The sequence below is a fragment of the Bos indicus genome, chromosome 17 (assembly GCF_029378745.1).
Source record: "Bos indicus isolate NIAB-ARS_2022 breed Sahiwal x Tharparkar chromosome 17, NIAB-ARS_B.indTharparkar_mat_pri_1.0, whole genome shotgun sequence".
Lineage (NCBI taxonomy): Eukaryota > Metazoa > Chordata > Mammalia > Artiodactyla > Bovidae > Bos > Bos indicus.
Window position 1 is genome coordinate 16,981,495 of NC_091776.1, and position 26,168 is coordinate 17,007,662.

General features: G+C 40.9%; 1 protein-coding gene across 5 annotated transcripts in view; it reads left to right on the forward strand.

The window, feature by feature from the left end:
* RNF150 (ring finger protein 150) overlaps window positions 1–26,168 on the forward strand; it is a 281,991-nt gene that overhangs the window by 203,973 nt on the left and 51,850 nt on the right. For all 5 annotated transcript variants that reach the window (XM_070769076.1, XM_070769079.1, XM_070769077.1 and 2 more), the window contains exons 5-6: window positions 18,947–19,043; window positions 25,934–26,144. In XM_070769076.1, the coding sequence (XP_070625177.1) occupies window positions 18,947–19,043; window positions 25,934–26,144 (308 nt within the window). The remainder of the gene's footprint in view (window positions 1–18,946; window positions 19,044–25,933; window positions 26,145–26,168) is intronic.

Genomic DNA, 26,168 nt, shown 5'->3' on the forward strand with positions numbered 1-26,168 from the left:
TAAGAAAGCCTTCCTAAGTGACCAGCACAAAGAAACAGGGGAAAACAATAGAATGGGAAAGACTAGAGACCTCTTCAAGAAAAGAAGATACCAAGGGAACATTTCATGCAGAGATGGGCATAATAAAAGACAAACAGTATGGAGCTAACAGAAGCAGAAGATATTAAGAAGAGGTGGCAAGAATACACAGAAGAACTATGAAAAAAAGATCTTCACGACCCAGATAATCATGATGGTGTGATCACTCACCTAGAGCCAGACATCCTGGAGTGCAAAGTCAATTGGGCATTAGGAAGCATCACTATGAACAAAGCTAGTGGAGGTGATGGAATTCCAGCTGAACTATTACAAATCCTAAAAGATGATGCTGTGAAAGTGCTGCACTCGATATGCCAGCAAATTTGAAAAATTCACCAGTGGCCACAAGACTGGAAAAGGTCAGTTTTCATTCCTGTCCCAAAGAAAGGCAATGCAAAAGAATGTTCAAACTACTGCACAAAAGTACTCATCTCACATGCTAGCAAAGTAATGTTCAAATTCTCCAAGTGAGGCTTCAACAGTACATGAACGAAGAACTGCCAGATGTTCAAGCTTAGAAAAGGCAGAGGAACCAGAGATCAAATTGCCAACATCTGTTGGATCATAGAAAAATCAAGAGAGTTCCAGAAAAACATCTACTTCTGCTTCATTGACTATGCCAAAGCCTTTGACTGTGTGTCACAACAAACTGTGGGAAATTCTGAAAGAGATGGGAATACCAGACCACCTGACCTGCCTCCTGAGAAATCTGTATTCAGGTCAGGAAGCAACAGTTAGAACTGGACATGGAACAACAGACTGGTTCCAAATAGGAAAAGGAGTACGTCAAGGCTGTATATTGACACCCTGCTTATTTAACTTCTGTACAGAGTACATCATGAGAAATGCTGGGCTGAAAGAAGCACAAGCTGGAATCAAGATTGCCAGGAGAAATATCAATAACCTCAGATATGCAGATGACACCACCCTTATGGCAGAAAGTGAAGAGGAACTAAAGATCCTCTTGATGAAAGTGATAAAGGAGAGTGAAAAAGTTGGCTTAAAACTCAACATTTAGAAAACGAAGATCATGGCATCTGGTCCCATCACTTCATGGCAAATAGATGGGGAAATAATGGAAACAGTGACAGACTTTATTTTCTTGGGCTCCAGAATCAGTGCAGATGGTCACTGCAGCCATAAAATTAAAAGATGCTTGCTCCTTGGAAGAAAAACTATGACCAACCTAGATAACATATTAAAAAGCAGAGACACTCCTTTACCGACAAAGGTCTGTCTAGTCAAAGCTATGGTTTTCCCAGTAGTCATGTATGGATGTGAGAGTTGAACCATAAAGAAAGCTAAACACTGAAGAATTGATGCTTTTGAAGTCTGGTGTTGGATAAAGCTCTTGAGAGTCCCTGGGACAGCAAGGAGATCAAACCAGTCAACTCTAGAGGAAATCAGGGCTGAATATTCATTGGAAGGACTGATGCTGAGGCTGAAGCTACACTACTTTGGCCACCTGATGCAAAGAACTGGCTCATTGGAAAAGACCCTGATGCCAGGCAAGATTGAAGGCAGGAAAAGGCGATGACAGAGAGTGCGATGGTTGGATGGCATCACCAATGCTGGGCAAGATTGAAGGCAGGAGGAGAAGGGGATGATAGAGGATGAGATGGTTGGATGGCATCACCGACTCAATAGACATGAGTTTGAGCAAGCTCCAGGAGTTGGTGATGGACAGGGAAGCCTGGCGTGCTGCAATCCATGAGGTCACAAAGTGTCAGACATGACTGAGCGACTGAACTGAGACATGAATATCATTTTAATGTTTGAAAACTTCAAAAATCACAAGTTTTTCCAAAGCATTAAAAATAAACACTGGCCCCTTAAGATTTCTAACCCCAGCCACCCATCTAATTTTAAGAATGAGTCAAAGAACTGAATGTCTGTGTGAACAGGAGATTCCAAACTCTTTATGGGTAAAAAACAATTTGCAAAACACTGTAATGTGATCAGGATTCCGACTCTGAGCCTTATAACTCGTGAAGTGGAAAACAAAGGGATGCTTTCTAGCCAGGCAGAAATGGCCTGTCCTGACTTTACCCTGCCATGCCTGTTCCATATGCTTGACTAGAAACAGATTTTCTTTTTCCACGTTCATTTTTCTAAAAATGTGATGTATGCTGGCTGATTTTAATAAGATTTCACTTACCCTTTCATGCCCATGTTACAACCTTGAAAGTTTTTTTAAAAGTATAAAACAGCAGAGAAAACATTCATTTCTTTGCTAATTGTAAGAAATTTTGAAAAGGGTGAAAAATAAAAAGAAGAAAAATAATAATCTCACCATCCAGAAATAATCATTGTTAATATGACTGTATTTAATTTTTATAATGTATGTGCATATATAAACATCCCACGTATGTTATTAAACATAGAGTCAGGCCATTAATACAGCTTTTATTCTACTTTCTCTACTTTTGAGAAAGTGTAAGTAAATAAAGTAAATAAGTAAATAAAGTTATAAAGTAAGCATTTTCCTATAACTTTAGAAATTATCTTAAAATATTTAGTGGTTGCATAATAGTCCATTGTTGGGGTGTATTTAACTGCCCTTCCCACATTGTTCACCATTTAAACTGCCTCCAGTGTTCATCATTGTAAAATCATGACCTTACTTATCTTTTTTTTTCTATATTCATCCCTTAGTATATACTCCTAAAAGTTAACTTCCTGGGTCAAAAGTACTTAACAAAGGATCTTGATAAGTTTTGTCTAACTGCTTTCCTGAAAAGTGGTTATGATTTACACCCCACACCAGCAGGATGTGCTTGCATTAGTGTTCTTTTGGAATCAAGAAGTGGTACCATTTTTAACCCTCTTTCGCGTCTAATAGCCAGATACACAGTAGCACTTAGCTTTAATTCCTGTGCCTTTGATTTCTCTGAGATATTACCCTTGAGTAAACAGAGCTCTTCATGTATGATATCTATCAACTGAAAGAGTTTTCACAGTGTGAGAGTTGTGAGTTCAGCTTTATTTGGGGCTTAATGAAGACCATAGCCCAGGAGACAGAAGGCTCTAGGGAACTATGCTGAAGAGGTTGGGGAGGGAGGGGTCAGTGTACATGTGATTTTGGTGAAGGGGATACATGCAACAAGCACACCTTCTGGCAGAAGTTTGATGCTAGCCACGAAGAGCAGATGTCTCCATTAATGATTTTAGTGCTTTGCTATATATGAGAAGATGCAAGGAATTGGGCTCATAAAATCTTCTGAAAATATCAGACTATCTGATGACTTGTTTTGCCAGTTTTTCCCAGAACACAGAGTACTTCATTCCTGATCTTTAACCTCGAACTTCTTTTGGGGGAGTGTCGAAGGTTAGCAAGTGGCTACTGACTTCATTCTTGTGCAACCAGATAGCAAGAGACAGTTTTTAGTTGGCATGTCTAATGTAAATATAAATCGTCATTGGTAGTAAGATGTTTCCTAATTTTAGAGATGTTAAAGTGGGAAAGGAAAATGATATGGCATAGAACTGATAAAATGTGATATTAACTATTTTTAATACTTTGTTTTCATATTTTGGAAAATAGGGCTTTTTCTCATTTAAATATTTTTGGTCTTATGCTTTTAGATTAATAGAAAAAAGTTATAAAATTTATGAATTTTATCTCCCCTTCTTTTAGTCTTTCTTTACCAAAACAAAATACAGTAAAACAACTGAGCAGTTAGTACATTTTTCAGATTTCTCTGAAATTTATGTTGATATGGGCATCCCAGTCATACTCATTATTTATGAAAAACATTATTTAAAAAACACTGCTGGATGATACATAGGAAGGCTGTTAAGAGAGTAGATTGTAGGAGTTCTCTTCACAAGACAAATTTTTTTCTCTTTTCTTCTTATTGTATCAAAGTGAGATAATGGATGTTAACTAAACTTACTGTTTCACAATATATGTAAGTCAAAAGATCATGCTGTATACCCCAAACTTATACAGTGATGTATGTCAGTTATTTCTCAATAAAACTGGAGAAAAAAAACTAGAAAAAAAAAACTCATTCTTTCAAGAACATAATTTTACATACTCTGCCAAATTAAAAGTTATATAGAGCAGTGGGAGTTTAAAATGGTCTAAGTGCTTTGGGAATTTGTCACTTTCTACTGAAGTTAACCTATTCTCTATTCTCTAACCTAGCAATTTCACTGGTGGATATAATACCCTAGAGAAATGAATGCATACCGTCACAGAAAGACTTGTACAAGAGTGATCATCATAGCAAATTTCATCATAATAACCAAAAAATAACCCCAAGGTCTAACAACAGAAAAATCTATGGTTCAATCAAGGTACATTCATAAAGTAAAATATTACTTAGCAGTAAAAAGAAACAAACAATTGGATGTACATCAAAACACAGATGAATCTGAAAGCATTATGTTGAACCAAAAAAGCCAAGGAAAAAAAATAGATACTTAAGATAATAATTATTATACTTATGATTCCATTTAAATGAAATTCAATCACAGGCAAAACTAATCTTCAGTAACAAAAATTCTAATGATAGATTCATGGCAGGGAGTGGGTATTGTCTGGTCAGGAGAAGGAGGGGACTCTGAGGTGACAGAAACAGTCTTTATCTTCATCTGGGTAGTGTGTACATAAATGTATACCTACTTAAGAAATCATCCAGCGTACTTAAGATTTACACATTTTGCTGTATATTAAGCCTTCATTTCGGAGAAGGTGATGGCACCCCACTCCAGTACTCTTGCCTTGAAAATCCCATGGGCAGAGGAGCCTGGTGGGCTGCCATCTATGGGGTCGCACAGAGTTGGACACGACTGAGCGACTTCACTTTCACTTTTCACTTTCATGCATTGGAGAAGGAAAGGGCAACCCACTCCACTGTTCTTGCCTGGAGAATCCCAGGGACGGGGGAGCCTGGTGGGCTGCCGTCTGTGGGGTCGCACAGAGTCGGACACGACTGAAGCGACTTAGCAGCAGCAGCAGCAGCAGCAAGCCTTCATTTAAAAGAATGAAAGGGGAATTCCCTGGCTGTCCAGTGGTTAGGACTACACTTCCACTGCAGAGGGCATGGGTTCAGTCCCTGGTCAGGAAAAAAGCCACACAGCGCAGCCAAAATAAGATGAAATAAAATAAAATAATAAAAGAGATTTTACAGTACCAAAAAAACTAGGCTGTGGACTTAAAAAAATTAACTTTGTACATTAGTCAAAATTACATAAAATTTAAATTCAGAGTTTGCTAATGTTGCTTTCTTATCATTTTTCTTTGATTACTTTGGATTTTTGTGTACAAACTGCCAAAAATTAGCCATCACTTCATCTAGGGGATTAAAAGAAGGAAACATGAAAGAGATAGCAACATTGGTAAATGTCTGATGTGTTATTTTTTGTTGTTATTTTCAACAGAGCAAATGCTTCAGAAAGCAGTCTTGAACCATAATAACCTTGTTAAATATGGCATTCTGACTTCAAATGTCCTGGTCCCCAGTTATATTCATCAACTAGACACTCGGGACGAATGCCAACCAGCTCTGCTGCCCCAGCCAAACAATATAATTAGACCAGGGTCAAGTTTTAAGCACAGAGCCTCCCACTGCCAGAACCCAAAGCAATGAGACACACTGTAAGAGGCCAATCCTGCAATTCCCTCTGAAATTGCATTCCCAAAAGACTGGTTTCTTCAGTAGCAGGAGGATCTGATGTGGCTTCTTGGTTCTTTAAATTTTGTTGGTTTTTCTTTAACGCTGTTTAAACTCCAAACTATGGACAAATGGCTGAAATAAGTGGCCATTTATTATAATATTTTGAAAAACATTCTACTGTTTACAAAGGTCTTTTACATATAATGTCTATTTTACATCTCACAACAGCCTATAATAGAGTTAGGGCAGGGCCTGTTAACACTGCTTTATTTGACTAAAAGAAAATCTTTACTCGTGGGATCATAGGGTCCAGAGTGCAACTAGGCTTCTGACTTCTGGGCCAGTACTCTTTCCAATGTACTGATACCACTGCAGAGCTATTGACAACTTAACCCCTCCTCGCCCCGCCCCCAGGTAACTCTCCCATGCATTCAACTCTCTGGGGCTGTGGTTTTGGCTGAAAGTCTGCCTCAGGAAGCCCCATCTCACTCTAAGTAAGCCAAATGTCTGAGAACCCTAAGGAATCCAGATCAAATCTAGCCCCGCTTTAAGGACTTTGCTTTCTCCACAGTGATTCCAAGCTTGTTATTGTGGGCCTAAAAACAGAGCAGCTCTTTTTCACAGAAGGGCACTGTTTGTGCTAGTGAGGTGAGCCATAATTTACTTTATTGCTTTATTTACTTTGTTGCATAATTTACTTTATTTCTTTTTTTCCCCTCTCCACCAGGTAAAACTGCTAGCATAGCAGATGAGCTTGCCAAAACAAAGCAATTCCGTTTATAACAGCCATAATATGGCTACTACTGGTTCTATGTGACTTTGAAAAGCATGCTACTGGTTACAAAGGTCTTTTGCATATATTATCTACTTTGCATCTTACAACAGCCTATAACAGAGTTAGGGTAGAGACCACTGGAGCTTCCCAAATGGTGTAGTAGTGAAGAATCTGCCTACCAACACAGGAGACCCAAGAGACTCGGGTGCAGTTTTGATCCCTGGGTCGGGAAGATCCCCTGGAGGAGGGCGTGGCAACCCACTCCAGTATTCTTGCCTGAAAAAATTCTATGGAAAGAGGATCCTGGTAGGCTACAGTCCGTGGCATCGCAAAGAGTTGTACAACTGAACACACACACACACACACACACACACACACACACAGGGACCATTAAGGCTGTAATTTAAGGAGAACCTTAACTCATAGAGTCAAAGGTCTTAAGTCCTTTCCTTTTCTTCTTTCTGCCCCCACCTTTTCAAAAATGATTTTTATGTAAACTAAATAAGGGGAATCAGGGAAATGAATTTTCTCAAAATTGGTCCAAACATTTCAGACCAAATCTAATAGCAGAATCACCCCCACAGAGAGGCACTGGGCTGGTTGGGTGGAATTAATCATAGGGAGAGGCTGGCGTCTACTTACCTGGCCCCGTAATACTGCATGGTCACCACAGCAAGGACTTTCTGTATAGGAGACATAGAAAGATGAGACACCACTGAAGAAAGTCACTTGACAAGAAGTTCATGATCATAAGGAATAAGGGCAAGTCTGGCTCAAGTCCATGATTATTTTCCTCGTAGTTCATGCCTCCTACTCAGCCCATCTAGATGATTTCAGAGCACTGATTTGAACTCAACCTGGTGGCTCAGAGATTAAAGTGTCTGCCTGCAATGTGGGAGACCTGGGTTCGATCCCTGAGTTGGGAAGTTCCCCTGGAGAAGGAAATGGCAACCCACTCCAGTATTCTTGCCTGGAGAATCCCATGGACAGAGGAGTCTAGTGGGCTACAGTCCACGGGGTCTCAAAGAGTCGGGCACGACTGAGTGACCTTACTTACTTTCCAACTTTATTATCTGTTCCTACTTTTTCTTCTCTTTTTTAATTGGAGTATAATTGTTTTGCAGTGCTGTGTTAGTTCCTGCTTTTCAACAAAGTGAGTCGGCTGTGTGTGTAGCTTTCAATCCTGCTGCGCTTCTCACACGTATCACGAAACCACTGCTGTGCCTTTTCTCACGGAAATTCTTTCTCCTTGGATTTTTTTCCTCCAATCTTCAGAGTTCTTCCCAGAATTCAAGAATTCTCCCTTCCTTGAATTCTGTGGCACTTTGGCTTGTATGTGTTTATGATCTGTCACTTTGCATGTTATACTAACATCATTTAAAATACTGTCACTATTACCCACTGAACACTAAGCATTTCACAAGCAAGTGTAGAATCCTTAGGACAATCCCGTAAGGTGCTAGTCGGGACAGGCTAGGATCTGCTGCAGTAACGATAACGACAAAACCGCCCAACTCTCAGTGGCTTAATACAATGAAGATATCTTTCTTATGTTTTACGTGTGTCAGAAGGGAGAGTCTGCTGATCTAGGCTAACAAAGCCGTTTCCATCTTGAACAATGTGCATTGACAGCTCAGTAATTAAATGCCACCGCCTGAAGTGAAATCTGCTATTTCTCATCATAATTTATTGACCAGAATTAGTCACATGGCCATAGCCCGTGAGAGCCTGTACTCTTCTTGTGTCCCTAAAGATGGAGAACCAGCAGATGGGATGAACAGTGTTCATGAGTGCCTCAGAGAGGTCCTATTATCACCCTCATTTTGTAAATGAAGAAGCTAAGGCAAGGAAAAGTTAAAGGGTTATTCCAAAATAGTCAACCAAGATTAAAAATGGAATCTGCTTTGTCCCCAGGCCTGAGTTTGTAAGCTCTACACAGTATCAGTTGTACATCTTCCTATCAGCCTGTCAACTCTGTATTTAAAAAACTTCACCAGGGCTTCCCTGGTGGCTCAGCAGTAAAGAATACACCTGCCAATGCAAGAGACGCAGATTTGATCCCTGATCCAGGAAGATCCCACGTGCCGCGGAGCAACTAAGCCCACCCGTGCACCACTGCTATTGAGCCTGTGTTCTAGAGCTCAGGAGCTGCAACTGCTGAACCCACATGCCACAACTGTCGAAGCCCCTGTGGCCTAGAGCCTGTGCTCCTCAACAAGAGAAGCCACCACAGTGAGAAGCTCACTCACCGCAACTAGAGAGCAGCCCATGCAGCAACAAAGACCCAGCATGCTGCTGCTGCTGCTAAGTCACTTCAGTCACATCCGACTCCATAGTCATAAATAAATAAATAAATTTTTCAAAAGACTTAAAAAATAATAGCAGGCATGCCTGATTCATCTAGCGCCATGTTCTGCAGGAAGTACTACCACATAACTGTTACACATTAATGAATTGTCATTCTGTGTTGATTTTCCTACTTTTTTTTCCAGAACTCAGCATTCCCAGTAGTGAGTTCTAGTATCAGTTTTAGAATCTCTTTAACAATATGCAGAAACTCTCTTTTTCAGACTCTCTCATGTGTAATTAGAAATCCAGATTCCATACTACACTGTGCTAAAGTGCCACCACGTCAGAAAGGCTCTTTTCTCCGTAACAAGGTTGGAGATTAAACCCACTGCTTTGCATAGTACAGCACAGTAGAAAAAACAGAGAAATTTCATGATACACTGAATGCTCGGGTTACTGGTCACTGGAACACAGGCATGGCATTTGGGCCAGACAAAGATAATGCATAGAAGTAGTCAGTGATTTCCCTGTGTTTTTCAAAGCTATGGCAGTCAAGATTCTGCTGAAGTTCTCATTGAATTGACCTGATTTTAAGAGCATGGTTGGAGTGAAATCCTACTTTAGAAAATCAATGAGTATACCTGTGGTGGATTCATTTTGATATTTGGCAAAACTAATACAATTATGTTAAGTTTAAAAATAAAATAAAATTAAAAAAAAAAAAAAAAAGAAAATCAATGAGGGCACTTTAAATTTTCTTCCTCTGGGTAGGAATCAGGGACATTTCTCCTAAGCAATATTCATTACACTGTCTGGGCTCAGTTGACATTCTATAAGTGTCATCACCAGTGCAATTTGGTCTTTCTAACTGAGTGACCTCGATAATGCCTGCGCCGAGATCCATAAATTGATGATCTTGAAATGAGATTTGCATGGGGGGAATGGCCTGGTGTGATGTCGACCAGACAGTCTGAGCAGAATATGGGCTCACCAACCCCATAATGTCCTCATCAGGCCCCCAGAAGAAGGCAGGATTCTTTCATATTTTAAGAGTCCATAAAAATTAAGGAAAGTGCTTTGTAAGCTCTACTATAGATAACTCACTGGCAAGGAATAAGAATTCAATCACTGTTCATTAGATAATGACACTTCAGCTTCTTAATTGCCAGGTAATGTGTTTTTGTCCTCTTTTCTGTTTAACAACTTATATTTATTTTCACTTTGAAGACATAAATCTATAAACTGAAACCTTTTTTTAAACTAGATTAAGAAGGTTATGCATTTCAAAATTGATTTCACTCTGCATATTGCCCTCACAAAAGGTTCGATCAATTTACATTCCCACCGAAGTATGTAAGACTGTGTACACCATTGCCAGTGTGAGCTATTATTGAATTTAAAAGTAAATGCCAGTTATGAATGAATAAGAATGATCTTGCATAATTTTCGTTTTTCTGATTTTAGTTAGGAAGTGTTTTTACAAGTGTTTTAACACATTTATCTGAAGTCTTAAAATGAGTTTGAGCAAAAAAATTAGCAAGAAATATTTCTTACCAACACAATAATTGCTATTAAAAATGTATTAGAACAGGCAAAATAATTTTCAGGTTTTCTGGATATAAGATCAGCATGCAGTCAACGGTTATCAATTCACTGGAATGACATTAGCTAATCAGTAACAAAACTTGTCTCTCTCTTTCCCTTTTAACCCCCTTCGCCCATTTCTCTGACTCCTCATCCCACACCTCTGGCAACCACCAATCTGTTCCCTATATCTATGAGCTTGTGTTTGTTTGTTTTTAGATTTCACATATGAGAGAGGTCATGTGGTATTTGTCTTTCCCTATCTGACTTATCCATTTAACAAAATGACTTCAAGGTTTCTTCACAAATGGCAAGATTTCATCCTTTTTTATGGTCAAATAATATTTCATTGTGTATATATACACCACAATTTCATTATCCATTTATCTATCAATGGTTGTCTCCATGTTTGACTATTGTAAATAATGCTGCAGCGACCATGAGGGTGCATATATCTTTTAGAGTTAGTATCTACATTTTCTTTGGACAAATACGTAACAGAATTGCTGCATCTTATGGTAGTTCTATTTTTAATTTTTTGAGGAACCTCCATACTGTTCTCCATGGCAGCTATACTAATTTCCATTCCCACCAGCAGTGCATGAGGGTTCCCTTTCTCTACATCTTCAGTGACAGTTATTATTTGTTGTCTTTTTGATAATAGCCATTCTGATAGGTGTGAGATGATGTCTCATTTTTGTATTGATTTGCACTTTCCTGATGATTAAAAGTGCTGAATATATTTTCATATGCCTGTTGGCAATCTGAATGTCTTCTTTGGAAAAATGTCTATTCAGATCTTCTGTCCATTCTTTGGTTGGACCATTTGGGAGCTTTTTACTATTGAGTTGTATGAGCTCTGTATATACTTTGGATATTAGCTCCTTATCGGATACCTGATTTGCAAATATTTTCTCCTATTCAGAAAGTTTTCTTTTTATTTATTTATTTTTTTGATGGTTTCCTTTGCTACGCAGAAGCGATTTTATTTGATGTAGTCCCACTTGTCTATTTTGGCTTTTGTTGCTTTTGGCTTTGTTGTCAGATTTTAAAAACGTATCTCTAAGACCTGTTAAGGAGCTTATCACTTACATTTTCTTCTACGAGTTTTAGGGTTTCAGATCTTACATTCAGGTTTAATTCCTTTGAGTTCATTTTTGTATCTGGTATAAGATAGTTGAGTTTCATTCTTTTACATGTGACTGTCCAGTCTTCCCAACAGCATTTATTGAAGAAACTGTCCTTTTTCAACTGTATGTTCCTGACTCCTTTGTCATAAGTTAATTGGCCATATATATGTGGATTTATTTTGAGCTCTCTGTTCTGTTGTATTGACCTATGTGTCTATTTTTATGCCAACACCATACTTTTCTAATTACTGTATCTTTGTAATATAGTTTGAAATCAGGCCATGTTCTCCAGCTTTGTTCTTTCTCAGTGCTTCCTTTGGCTAATTGAGGGGGAGTGGTGACTTCATAAAGATTTTAGGATTGTTTGTTCTATTTCTTTGAAAAATTTCATTGGAATTTTGGTAGAGATTGCACTAAATCTATAACTTGCTCTGGGTTATAGAGAGCAATTTGAACAATACTGACTCTTCCAGTCCAAAGCAAGGAATATCTTTCCGTTTATTTGTGTCTTCTTCAGGGTCTTTCAGTAGTGTCTTATGGTTTTCAATATGCAGTCTTTCATCTCCTTGGTTAAATTTATTCCTAAATATTTTATTCTCTTTGATGCAGTTGTAGATGGTATCATTTTCTTAATTTCTATATCCAACAGTTTGTTATTCATGTATAGAAATGCAACATATTTTTGAACATTGATTTTGTATCTTGCAACTTCACTGAATTCATGCATTCTAACAGTTTTTGAAGGAGTCTTTAGGGTGCTTTATATATAATATCATGTCATCTGCAAATAGTACATTTCCTCCTTTCCAATTTAGATGTCTTCTTTTTCTTGTCTAAATGCTCTGGTTAATACTTTCAATACTATGTTGAATAAAAGTGGCTAGAGGACATTCTTTCAGCTTTCACTGTTGCGTATAATGTTAGCTGTGCATTTGTAATGTCTGGCCTTCATTATGTTGAGATACTTTCCCTCCATAACTGCTTTGTTAAGAGTTTTTCTCATACATGTTGTATTTTGTCAGATGCTTTTTCTGCATTTATTGAGACAATTATTTGACTTTTATCCTTCATTCTGTTACTGCATTTCTAGAAATTTATTCATTTCTTCTAGGTTATTCAATTTGTTGGCATATAATGTTTACAATATTTTCTTATAATCACTTGTACTTCTGAGGTTATCAATGGTAACATCACCTCCTACATTTTTTATTTTATTTCTTTGGATTCTCTCTCATTGTTGCTTGGTGAATCTAGCTAAGAGCTTGTGAATTTAGTTTATCTTTTTGAAGAACCAGCTCTTAGTTTCATTGATCTTCTCTGTTGTCTTTTTAACATTTGTTTCCGCTCTAATCTTTATTATTTCTTTCCTTCTGCTAACTTTTGAGCTTCATTTGCTGTTTGTGATCTTTGTCCTTCTCTCATAGTAAAAACCTTCTGTTGGGTTATAGCGAACTATTATTTCAGAGTGTTGTCAGTTAAAGGACATTGTCATAAAACATAGGAAACTGAATAACAGGCAACTTAAATTACTTCCCAGAGATCACAAAGCTAAGGAGGGTTCTTCAGTCCCTGAAACTGGAACATATACTCGGCTGCAGCAGCATACGTAAGAAAACAGAGTAGGCAGAAAAAGAAAAGAAACCAACTCTCCTTGGCAGAGTTTGGAGGAAAAGGGTGGGATGTTCAAGGAAGAGAAGGGACATCTGAGCTGTGACTTGCTTGAATTATGAGCAAGGTTTGCCATACCAGAATAAAAATTTTTAATTGAGAAGGACATTCCGGAGTTACGGTGAAAATGTGGGGGAAACATGGGGGTGGAGCAGAAGATGTGACAAGGACCAGACGGAGTGAGCCTTCTTTCTGTGCTGTGACTTTGTGTTGTAGGCAGTGGAGTAGCTGAAGCATTTCCAGTGTGGGGAGTGATATATTTGTATTTTAGAAACCTCAGGCTGGAAAGAGAAACCAGACCACATTGGGAAGAGCCTCGGGAAAAGTAGATCTTTCTTTCTGTGGAGCTTCATGATAAGAATCTGAAAATTTGTGCAGAGCTGCCAAATAACCTTTACCAGATTTATTGGGCAATGGAGAATGAGGGAGAACAGAACATTTTGAGACCAGTTTTACCATCTTCCTGAATAAACTCAAGCAGACTGATAGCTGAGTGTAGATCAGATGAAGCCAATATTTGACAGCGTTTCTCTGCTGTAGCCAAGTGAATACACGTAAGGCAGATGACTTTTCCACTGGTTTTGCTCAGTCCCTAACAGTCTGTAACTGGGCTACTGCCCTCTTGAAGCTGGAGCACAAAACATACACTGAGAAAGGATAAAACTTTGAATTCCTCCAACTCCCCTGTCTTGCTCATGACAATTCAGTGCCGCGAGGAAGGATAATAGAGTGTAGATTTGGGTCCATATACGAAGAGTAGGACTGGGTTTGAGTCCTGGTGTTGCAGTTTACCCTGCAGAGAGGAATGGCAACCCAGTCCAGTATTCTTGCCTGGAGAATCCCAGGGACAGAGGAGCCTGGCAGGTTACAGTCCACAGGGTCACAGAGTTGGACACGACTGAGTGACTTAACAGCAACAGCAGCTGCAGTTTATTAGCTCTTTGGAGAATTTACTTTAAGCAGATTCAGCTTCCTCCTCCATAAAATGGGAATAGTAATTTCTACCTCATAGGGCTGTTGTGAATTAATATATATAATATGCTAGGTAGCTTTCAGTAACCAGTAGATATTGTTTATTAATTAAATTCATGTTTATTAACTAAACACTGACTCTTCACTCATTAACAACTTTGCAAAGAAGATTCAGAAGCTCTGGAGAAACATTTTAACTCCCCATAGAATCATGGGTGGGGAAGATCCTCTGGAGAAGGAAATGGCAACCCGCTCCAGTATTCTTGCCTGTGAAATTTCATGGGCAGAGGAGCCTGGCCGGTTCCAGTCCATGGGGTTGCAAAAGGGTCGGACACGACTTAGTGACTGAACAGCAACAACAGAAGCACTGGATAGATCTTATTTAAACACATTGCCTAGAAGAATGGGATTCTGTGGTCCCTGAGTGACTCGCATTCTTTGAGCACTATTTCATCAAGGGGAACGAAACAGCTTGCATTGGTGCCAAAAGGAAAGCCCCAGGATCTAAAAAAAGGGTGGATATATGGGTATGTCTAACCGATTACCCTTGCTGTACACCCAAAACTAACACAATATTGTAAATCAACTATACTCCATAAAAACAATTTTTAATAAAAAAATTAATTAAAAGAGAATCAATTGATGTGGAAACAAGTTAAGCAAAGGTTTGTCATTACTGGCCCCCAAATTGAGAACTTACATGATTATCTTATTCATAATCATCTCAGCATTGTGATGCAGTTGCCATCATCTTTCGTCAGGGCTTTGAAGCCCTCTTTATAAAGTGTGCATTTCTCTTTGGTGAATAAGGAAGAAGAGGTGTTTTGGTCAACTGTCAGTTGTACTTCTCATTTGTCAGGATTGTTAGGAGACAGATTATCATCCTGTTGTTCCTTTCTGTGTACTTTCTCATGCAGTCTTTGTTAAAGCATGGGAAGGGACAGCGCCCTGCTGTGAATCTTACAGACAGGATGAGCTGAGATAGACTTTGCCTTAGAGATGTTTATTAAACTGTTGCTGCATTTCGCTAAACTCCAGATTTTCTCCCTATTCCTTTATTTATTTAGTCTAGTGACTTCTATTTTTCTTTCCATATGAGAGGGAAAAAAAGATTGTTTTGCAATCCCAATTATAAGAATATAGTCTTCCTATCTGGCCAACCCAAGAAATATGGTACCAGGAATAAATGAATGTTAGTTAATGAGTATGCATTAATAACCACCATGATCACCCTATGTATCATTTCAACACTGTTTTTGTTGCCCTTAGTTCTCCGTTTGATTTTTTTTTTAATTTGCAGTTAGATTTAGTTTTTAATTTAGTTTTTAATTTAGCATTAGAAAGTTTAAAGTAGAAATCAGAGTGATAACATAATATCTAAAAACAAGATGTAATAGTGGTATTAATAGGATGAATGGTAGCTTACAATTAAGGAGGGCCAGGACTTAATGATTTAAGCTTCATGGGCGTTATTTATTTCTTCTCTCTCTCATACACACACACAGACTCGATCACTCACAAACTCCATACCTATAAAATAAAATTTGATTGGGAAAAGGATTAAAGTCTTGGAGAGCTAAGGCTTGCCTGAGATCAAACAGCCAGAAAACAGTGGATCCCAGAGAGTGGCCTTTCAATGACCTTTTCTGTTGCAACTCCCAGGGAACCTCTGCAGCACTGTGGTACTGCCTTGAAGGAAGAGACCTTGTCTTATTCATCTCGGTACCCAGCTCCTAGCCCAGAACAGAGCGAACAAGAGGGTGACGTCGCTAACACTTTATTTTAGGAAGATAAATCTGGCAAGGATGAGTGGGATGAAAGGAACAGGGAAAGACTGGTGGCATGGCGAGCGGTTCTGATGTTGTTACAACAATTAATGAGATCACGAATGAGGGGGCAGCACAGCGAGGAGAAAAGAGGCAATGAAGGTGGAAAAGGTTTAGAAAGAAAGCGTTCATGGACTTGATGGCCTTGAGCAGGCAGTGAGCAGGGCCAGCCTTTTGATAAATATCCATTCATGTAGGAAATATTTCTGACGCATCATCTGTGTGCCAAAAACGTGGGCTAGTTGCTGGGGATCTACCAGTGAATTAGGCAAATGAAAGTTTTTGCTCTCAGAGAGCTTACAGTCTCATTTTAGGATGTACCAGTCAGAGTTCTCCAGATGGCCACTATACCCCACTATAAAAGCCAAGGAATTGGCTTTTCTGATTATAGGGCTGGGAAGCCTGAAATCTGAAGGCCAGGTCTACTGGCTGGAAACGCTGAGCAGGGGCTGATGCTGCCATCTTGAGGCAGTTTTTTCCTCCTCGGGGAAACCAGTTTTGTTTGGTCTTAAGGCTCTTCAACTGATTGCTCAGGCCCACCTGGATTATTTAGAATAATCTCCTTTACAGTAAATCAGTCCTCTACATACAAACAAGTTCTGTTCCAAGAGCCTGTTTATTAAGTCCAATTTGTTCGTAAGTCCAACAAAGCTAGCCTAGGTACTCAACTAATGCAAATGGAAGGCAGTCTGCAATTTCACTCACCCCTGACGTGGATGGAATGCACTTCCTCATCTTTGAAAGTTCGCAGCTGGAAGGCTCGTATGTAGGGGACTTACTGTATATAAAGTCAGATTGTAGGTATGAATCCCATCTGCAGAATACCCTCAGTTAGGGTTTGACTGAATAACTGATACTATAGCCGAACCAATCTGACACATAAAACTGACCCTCCCAGAGGAGATGGAAGAATGACCAGTGCAGAGCGAGAAATCACCTAGGGTGGTAAGTTCTGGCTCCTGTGTCTGGCAGACTCAGGGAGGAATATGGATATCTTCATCTTACAGATGAGGCAGAGGAGACTTGGGGACTTAAAACAGCTAACTGGCCCTGCTGTCTTTCTGTCTCCAGCATACGTGCAGGAAACACCACAGAGCCTGTCCTCCCAGGGACAGTCAAAGAGACCAGAATATCTGCCGTTTTACCAGGAACACCACCAGTGAGTGAGCACAATTAGATTAGGAACTTGTTTTCTGAATGTAGAGCCTGCACGTAGAGAGGCTGATCATTGCTTTGGGTGAGGGGTACAGAAAGTGTGAGTGTGTTAGTCGCTCAGTCGTGTCTGACTCTTTGCAACCCCATGGACTGTAGCCTGCCAGGCTCCTCTGTCCATGGAATTCTCCAGGCCAGAATACTGGAGTGGGTAGCCATGCCCTTCTCCACAGGACCTTCCCAACACGGGGATCGAACCCAGGGGTGGGGGGTACAGGATGCTTTGTCCAGCATCAGCCCCTTCATTCCACTGCTGCACTGGGACATGCAGTGCATTCCTGTGCCCAGGTCGGGGCTTCTGTACAAGCCATTCGTTTTGCCTAGAAGACCCTCTTCCTCCCCGCTCCCCTTCATGTGGACCAAGTCTGTGTAAACCTTCAGGTCTGAGCTTCAGCATGTCATCAGGGAAACTTTCTATGTGCATCCACCATCTCCAGTTACAAGCTCCCCCCACCCTCTGCTAACACCATGTTCTTCTAATGAGGTATATAGCACTGTCTTCATGAAGTAGCTTATTTCTATCTTACTAGTGTCTGCCTCTCCTGTTACACTCTCAAAAGAAAAGGAACCAAATCACTATCGTGCAGATTTCCCAGCGAGGACACAGTTCTTAGCAGATGTTACTTGTCAGATGGATGCACGGATAAAGCAATGAATGAATGTGATGTGTTTTCTTCTAATCAGGGAATCTGTAGGGCATCTAAACAAGGCTCCTCTCTGTTTCCTAATCCCCAGTTTGATCATTTCCTGTACACTGCCAGTCCCAGCCATGGCACATGGGTTCTTCTCCATGTCACTTTCAGAAGCAGTGCTTCTTCTCTGATTTGAGAGGTCCTTTGTAAGCATTTGAGCCTAAAGCATTCCGACACAAAACTCTTAGGATCATTAGAACAATAGCTCACAAGAATGAGGGAAGCATCTGGAAGGATTCCAGGAATGGTGCAAGGTTGAGGAGTCAAGCATGGGTGGTGTGTCCTAAGGATGCCCGCATACTTAACACAGATGGTTCTCTCTCTTCTTGCCCCAGGCAGGAAATTCTGACTACTTCTGCCTGTGGTCTGGAGTCTCGTGAGACTTCCATGAGAAGACAGCCCCTGATATCTCTGAGTGGGCTCCTGTGAGCCAAGTTGAGAGGAAGTTAGGAGCCTCTACCCCCATACCTACTAAATGCCACCCCCTTATCCTGCCACACAGAGGAAGGCTCCTGAGGGTGGGCACGTGAGGCTGAACAGTAAAGCTTATGGTACCGCTCACCTGGTTTCTGACCTAACAGCCACCGGTCATAACAGCTTAAAATCTCACCTGTGCTGTGAGTTGCTTCCAAGAGCTCTTCTGCCTTTTGTGAGTTGCCCTAATATCAATGGAAATGAGGCTCTGTTTTGTGGTTTTCTTCTGATGGTGGGACAAGACATTTGGGATTGATTTAAAAGTAGCCACTGTCAAGTTATCCCAGAAGGGTTTGTGCAAGTTTCACCTATTTGCCTTCTTTCCATTCAAGGGTCTCTCTATCCAGAAACATCTCTCTGTTTCTACGTTCTCTGTCTTTTCTGAAACTTCGAAGTCTTGGCTGCAATTCGTAGATGACCCTCCCGGGAGCCAGACAGATGCTGACTGTATGACCACAGATGTAACAGAGAGCATTATTGGCCCGGGTGTTCGGAGATGGAGGTCCCGGAGTCTTGGCTCTGCCGCTGAGCGGTGCATGACTCTGGACGAGTCTCCGGGCTGGAGTGGACGCGGTGCTCTCCGCAGTTACCGCCACGCTAAGATGTATGGTTCTCATTGCAGGCATCTTTTCCACAAGTCCTGTGTTGACCCCTGGCTCCTAGACCATCGCACCTGCCCCATGTGCAAGATGAACATTCTTAAAGCCCTAGGGATCCCGGTAAGCACAGTACAGCCTACAGCCTCATCGTGTCTGTCTCTCCACATTTCCCACTCAGCAGGGAGAAAACAGCGCCCCGGGTTGTCTGTGTCCCCTCGACCCCAGAGCAGCGGTGTCACGTGATGAGGCCCTGGGAGCACTTTCCCATCTGGACACATTCCTCCTCTCCCTTTGTCTCCATCTGAGAACATCGTGACCCTCCCACCGAGTTTGTTGTTTTGTCTGTGAGTCGAGATGTTGCCTGAGCAGCTCACGGGCTCCTCCTCTGGGCTGCAGTGGGTGACGGCGGGTCGGACCCCAGCAGAGGCCAGGGCTATGCTGATGACACTCTCTTGTCATTTACCTGCACCGTCCTCATGCAGACCCAGCCGCCACGCTTCCCCCTCCATCGCCCAGCTTCCAGAGGAGACAAGCTCTTCCGGACAAGGGGCAGAGAGGTCAGCCTCTGGGCATCTGGCTCGGCGGCCTCTGCTAAACTCACATCTGCAAGAGCTTGAGAGAGCAGGAAACCAGAGCCAGAAGCCCTAAATTCCCCCACTCCCATCAAGCTGGCTCCCTCAGTTACATGTTTTAGCAAACTCAGTCTCTCACCCAGTGCACACAACATCCCCCAGCAGGCTGGCTTGATGCTCCAGGGAAGGACTTTCCCGGGCTCATATTGAGTGAAGGCCATGGGCTGGTGGCTGTGAGACACCAGCTGCTGTCACGAGGGCGGGAAGCAAGCCAGGCCACCAGACCTAAGGGCTGCGGAGAGATGTGAGAACGGCATAGGTGCCGTCTAAGAGAAGCTAGACCAGCAGGATACAGAGACCCTCTTCCCTCTCACCTGCTCCGCTTTGCTGCAGCCTCCCTCTCATCACTCCTCACTACTCATGGCAGAGAAGAAATAGAATTTTTAAAGTCCCAAGATGTCACTGAAGAAGAAAGGATCAGCTCAGTTATCAAAGGCTTTATTTAATGCCAAAAGGCTAATTATCCCAGGAAGATCAGAGTGACTGTTGCACAGAGTACACCTGAAGCATCATGAGGTCATGGACTGGCTGAATTTTCTGCCCTGTACCAGCTGCCTCTGCCAGCTGTATGCTGATTTTTTTTTTCTTACACTCAGTACACCAAACACAAATCAACTTGTGTGACTGTAGCTTTGAGTTAGATTTTAAAAGGCAATGCATTAAATTTTCAGACCAGTGTTGTCAATTCATAATAAATTCAAGGTGAAAATCAATGACAGTGAACATGAACTATGAGCAAAAAAACCAGCATCTCTATCAGATACTAATGACTTAGAAAATTTAACTCTCTGTTTGCATGTTTCACATATCTGGCTCTAACTGGTTTTTACCAGGGAGGAGGGAAATGTATGTATGTGTGTATTTACATGTGTGTATGTGTGTCTTTGGGTTCTAAAATCTTTAACATGTTCGCAGTTAAAGGTAGACAGTTACATCGTTTAACCTAGGGCTTGTTGCTTAAGGATATCTCCAAAGCTCCCAGTTTTTAACCCCAGGGCTTCTCGGTCAGGACAATGAAACCAAACCACCCCCAGTGGTTACAGTTCATACTAAATAGCATTCCACTCCAGACTTTTTCTGGGAAAGTATAACTTCTGCAGGCCTTGTAAATATCTGAGAATTGTAAATGCCTCAAGAATACAGCTAATCATTGTTTTTAAAAGGGAATTATTGGGTGGCCTTTGGGCTTCTTTCCAGAATCGAATAACATTTTAACTTTTAGCAGTCTGGCATCCTGGCCACAGTTTGTTTCTTGTCCAGTCTGGATAGGATTTTACTCAGCACACTTGCAAAAAAGTAAAAGTCAGTAGCATCTTTGGATTTTGCCAAGGATTCTTAAAGGCCAGTCAAATAGGAACATGACACCACCCAAGCTGGCCCCAGAGAACAGAACGTCCTCTATGAAGAAGAAGGCAGGCATGCAGGCTGCCTCTCATGCAGCACAGAGGCATATGGCTGCCCCCATGCCTCCCTGGTGCTTTGTCCTGGAGGATGGTACTGAAGTCTGGATCAGGGACCAATTTGGGATGCTGTTCTCCAAACCTTTAAGCATGGTAGTACCATGCTTACATTATACCAAAGAGAGGATGTTTTCACTCCATTCTTAGAACTCATCGTGTAAATGGACAGGCTCACAGCCTTCTCAATTAGGAAAAACTTCCTATAGCTAACTGAAACCCTTTTCATGCAGCTCAAAGAATTTGTTTTATAATTTTTTTTAAACTCCTTGTGCTCCATTTCTTCCTCATCAAAGAAAATTGAAAAGAGCCTGTCAGCCTCTCTGATAATTGGTGCCTGTTGGTCCTTCATCTCTGGATCCCTTACACGTGCTTAGAGCTCAGTAAATGTTTGTGGCTTTGTAGGCCTTCAGAGTGGGAAGGCTGCCAGTCACAGAGGGGTGTTTATGAAATTCACCCTGATTCTCCTTTGAGGAATGTCCATTCACCAAAGACTTGGCTATAATCCTGATCCGCTGGATCGTCCAAATATAGGGTTTTGTGTTTGATTTGGGTCTTTCTTCTGTTGTTTTTAACTGAGTAGTCTTGTGTCTGCTGTGCGCTAAGGCAAATAAATACAAGTGGGAAGCTTAGGGCTGGGGACGTGTTCATTTTTGTAAGAGGTTCTCTAAAACGAGCTAAAGAATGAGAGCGAGGCTCATGGATTGTGAAATTCCCATCACAATGGTATCTTTTCCCATTATATTTTGCCAAGAGAAATAAAAGACTGAACTGAAAGGGGTGGGTGGGGGAGTCCTTTATTGTCAGAGCATTTTCATCCCTTTATCTACATTCAAGAGCTTCATCCTCCTTTCTCTCCAGTCAGGTTTAGGGGTGTCTTTGCAGAATGACAGAACACATCACTAAGCACTCTGGTAAGGCACCATATAACACAGGCCTTTTTTATCCCAGCAAGCACTGTCTCCCTCACTGTTATCCTGGTATGAAGGATGATTGTTAATGAATAGACAGTCCCATGGAGTTGCTGTGTTCACTAGTCCCTAACTATTCAGCAGTTGGTTTATTTGAGGAGTTACCCTGCTAACCTGAATTTGAATACCTATATGCTGTTCACTTACAGATGGCTTTTGACATCTCTTACTAAACATTATGACTGTAATTTCTCTTAGTGGTGTATAAAGTGGTTTTCTTTTCAAAATATAACTCTATTTTGATGAACCATTTTGAGCTGATATAAACCGTGAGGTTCTGTAAGGTTGGTCTGTTAAATATTAATACTATAGCTAAGCCAAATTATTCATGCCTGCTCTCACTAACAGTCTCCCTGAGCTAATCCACTGTTTCTCTTTTCCTCTAGTCCCTTCTCTTAAAAACATAACACTGTTCCTCCTAGCCCACAAAGTAAAAGTGAACATGCTGCATCAAAATTAATAAAAATAATTTCATAAAAAGAAAAAAAGAAAGAAAGCAGGAACATGATCAGCAAGCAAAGTCAACATTTTGAAAAATATATCAGTTGTTATTGCATCTATGGTCACATTCAGACGTTTATGGCTGGAAGACCAACCGGCACAGTATCCTTACCGGGAACTCCTCCCTGCTACCCCTACACAACGGGACATGCCCACGAGCATCTTTACATAGAATAGGGGAGGGAAAAAAGTCATTTTTTCTTCTAGATTCACCAGCTGGTCCCTATAAATGAGACTTATAAATGACAGATTAGCAAGAGAAAATCAAACAGTATATGAGCCATGAGTAGCCACAGCAGCACTTGGTGATGAGCGACTCCCAGAGCTGGTTAGAACTTCAGCTTATATAGCATTTTCAAAAAGCAGCAATAGGGACTTCCCTGCAGTCCAGTGATTAAGACTCCACCCTTCCCACGCACAGGGCATGGATTCCATCCCTGCTCAGGGAACTAAGATCCCACATGCCATGCCACACAGCCAAAAAAAAAAAAAAAGAGCAAGAAATTTTTAGAGAAGTGATGAGACAAAAGGAAAGGACTTTGAGTTTCTAGGGCAGCAAATTGTGGAAAGTTAAGTATATGGGGGAGCCAATGGCAGATAAGGGCATGTCAGTCAGGTTTGTTGTATGTTCCATTTTGGTGTCAAAATCACCCAGCAGCTGATGATGAGAATGTCCTCTTCCTAGTAGAAGAGAGAGACACCCTTACAAATTTATGTTCTGCTTTTAGACAAGAGGTGGGGAGAGCCTTTCTTTACCTACTTCTCAATTGTTTCTACGAAAAACAATCTTTTTGCCAAAGTAGCATACTTTGGGGTTGCACATTCTGCTACCCTTCAAAGGTATACTTTAGCTTTGCACAAAAATTGAATTTTTTTAAGTATTTTCTCAAATCTTCCCTTCATTGATCTAAGATCTGGGCAGATACTAATATTCCCAGGTTTTCAGAGCAAAAAACTGAGACTTACATAAAATTTCCCAATTGACATTTATCAAGCACTTAATAATTGTCAGGCACTATGTGAGGGCTTAGAATTCAAGATCAGTGTAGTTGATTCACTTTAAGAAGCTTATGTCTCACTTGTATGTGGAATCCGCATGGAATAAAAACAGAAAACAGACTGGTGATTGCCAGAGGTGGGAGGCGGGGAGTGGTGAAATTGGGTGAGGGGGGTCAGGAGGTACAAACCTCCAGTTATAAAATAGTACCTGGGGATATAATGTTCAGCTTGGTGACCCTAGTTCACAACACTGTGTTGTATTTTTTAAAGTTGCTAAGAGAGTAGATTCTAAAAGTTCTCATCAGAAGAATAAAAAATTTGTAACTGTGTGAGGCAGTGGATATTAACTAAACTTATTGTGGTGATCATTTTGCAATATGTACGTGTATCAAATCGTTGTACAACTTTAATACAATATTCCATGCCAATTATATCTCCATAAAATTGGAATTAAAAAACAAAAAGCTTGTAGACTAGTAGAGTGAGACAAACACAGTAACAGATGAGTTCAACAGAGTTGGAGAAATGTGAAAAGTTACCGTAGCAAAGGTGACTACTTGGGAGGGAGCACCACTCAGCAAAGACGCATTTTGGCCTGGGATTTGAGGGGTGAGTAGGAGTTCACCAGGGTAAGCTTGACCCTTGGCCTGGGCGAGGGGAAGGGGATGGTTGCGATAAACGTCATCCTGAGTAGAGGAACAGCACATGCTAAGGCACTGAAATAGTGGATATATTCCAAAGGCTGAAGGTAAGGCCAGAAAAGTAGGCTAGGGCCAGACTGTACACTGCCTGTTTGCTATAGTAAGGAGCTTATCATTCATTCTTTAGGGGATAAAAAAAAAAATCATACCTATGTTTTTTTTTAAGTACTCTGGTGAGAAAGTGGAGAATGGAGCATACTGTGGAAGAAACTGTAGGGAGATGGGGAGACTGGTAATGGGGTGAAAAGTGTTCAGAACATACCTGCTCGTGTCCAGTCATCTCAGTAGGTCAATTCTGTGAGTTGACTTTTGACCACTCGAATTTCAATGAATTGACTCACTGCCAATGGAAATTGAGAAAGCAGAAAGAAAAGAGAACACAGGGATGAGGGAATGGAGCTGAATTTGAGGGTTTTGTGGGATGATGGAGATTTCCAGCCAACTGCTGGAAACGCAGGTATGGAGCTCAGGAGACGTGGTTTCAGAATGGAAATCCAGCACAGGAGTCTAGCAGGTTGAATTCCTTGCTTTGTGCTCCCAGTGAGTCCATGAGTTGTAGATTTTCTCTTTAAACTTTGCACCCAATCTGGTCTTTGTGATGTTAATTCAATCAGTGTCAACCCAGGATTCTCCTTATCTAAGCCTTTAAGGATACAAAGCCGTGTCATTGTCATCACTCAAGGCAATGTTGCTGTTCAGACTGATGCAAAAAAAATGATAAGTAGTTATTCCTACTACTTCTCAAGATCATATCTCTCTACCCCCCCAGCCTTTAAAAATAATTTTTATGAGTTTGGGCAGGGGCAGAACAATTGAAAATCATTTTTCAAAAGCTGCTTATGGAAGAGCATAGTCATATATTCAATATATAGTTGAATATATATATATATTCATATAGTCATAGTCATACGGAGGAGATAGTCATATATTCAATACCACTTCAGCCAGCAGAACTATAACCAGAGTGAGACTGTAAGATAGTCCAGTAAGAAAATAGTTTACAAAGCTGGTGACACAGGCTGCCTTACCAAATAGGGAGCCCCCCATTTCTATATGTTTCAAGTGGAGCTGTGAAGGATTGGTGGGGGCAAGAGTCCTGTAGTGAGTGGGTAATTACACTGGGTGGTCTCACCCTTGTTTTATAATTTTAAGATTTTAATTTAGAGAATTTGATAAATATGTGATCAATTGTATGTTCTACAAATAGGACTTTTTTCTCCAGCTGGTTTTTTGGCTTATGCTAACAACAAATGCTTGTGCTTTTGTGTGTGTGTGTGTGTTTGTATATATGTGTGTGTCTCTTATAAACAATTCACAATGAGTCTTATTCTGTCTCTCCTCTCATGCCATTAGTTCATTTGCAAACAACATGTGGGTCTTTGGGGCAAATTATCAGGCTGTCATCTACTTCCTATTATGAGAAGTAAACACTATATATAAGGAAGAGCTATTATTATAAATAAATGTCATATTATTCCCCTTAACTAATTTTATTAATGTATGGATATTACTACTCCTGGAATTAAAACCTTGTCTCTAGATCTAAACAGAGACTTTGGAAAGAAAATTTTGGAAGATGTTTTCATGGTAATTACAGGAACTATATTGTGGAATGTCTTTAAATAAAGTGATTCAGGAAGAAACAGTAAAAGACTTAGTTTCCGGCAGGACAAAATATTGAGGCTGTAGACATCTCATCCCTAACTTGATGATGTCCACTAAGAACAGGTCCTTTTCTGCTCCTGTCAGCCCAACGCCGACTGCCTAGACGACTTGCCCACCGACTACGAGGGATCTCTGGGAGGTCCGCCCACCAACCAGATCACAGGCGCAAGTGACACGACCGTAAACGAAAGCTCGGTCACTTTGGACCCTGCTGTCCGGACTGTGGGAGCCCTGCAGGTCGTCCAGGACCCAGACCCCGCCCCTCAGGAGGGAGAGATCATCTTTACCACCAACAGTAAGTTCTGCCGTGCACACACCA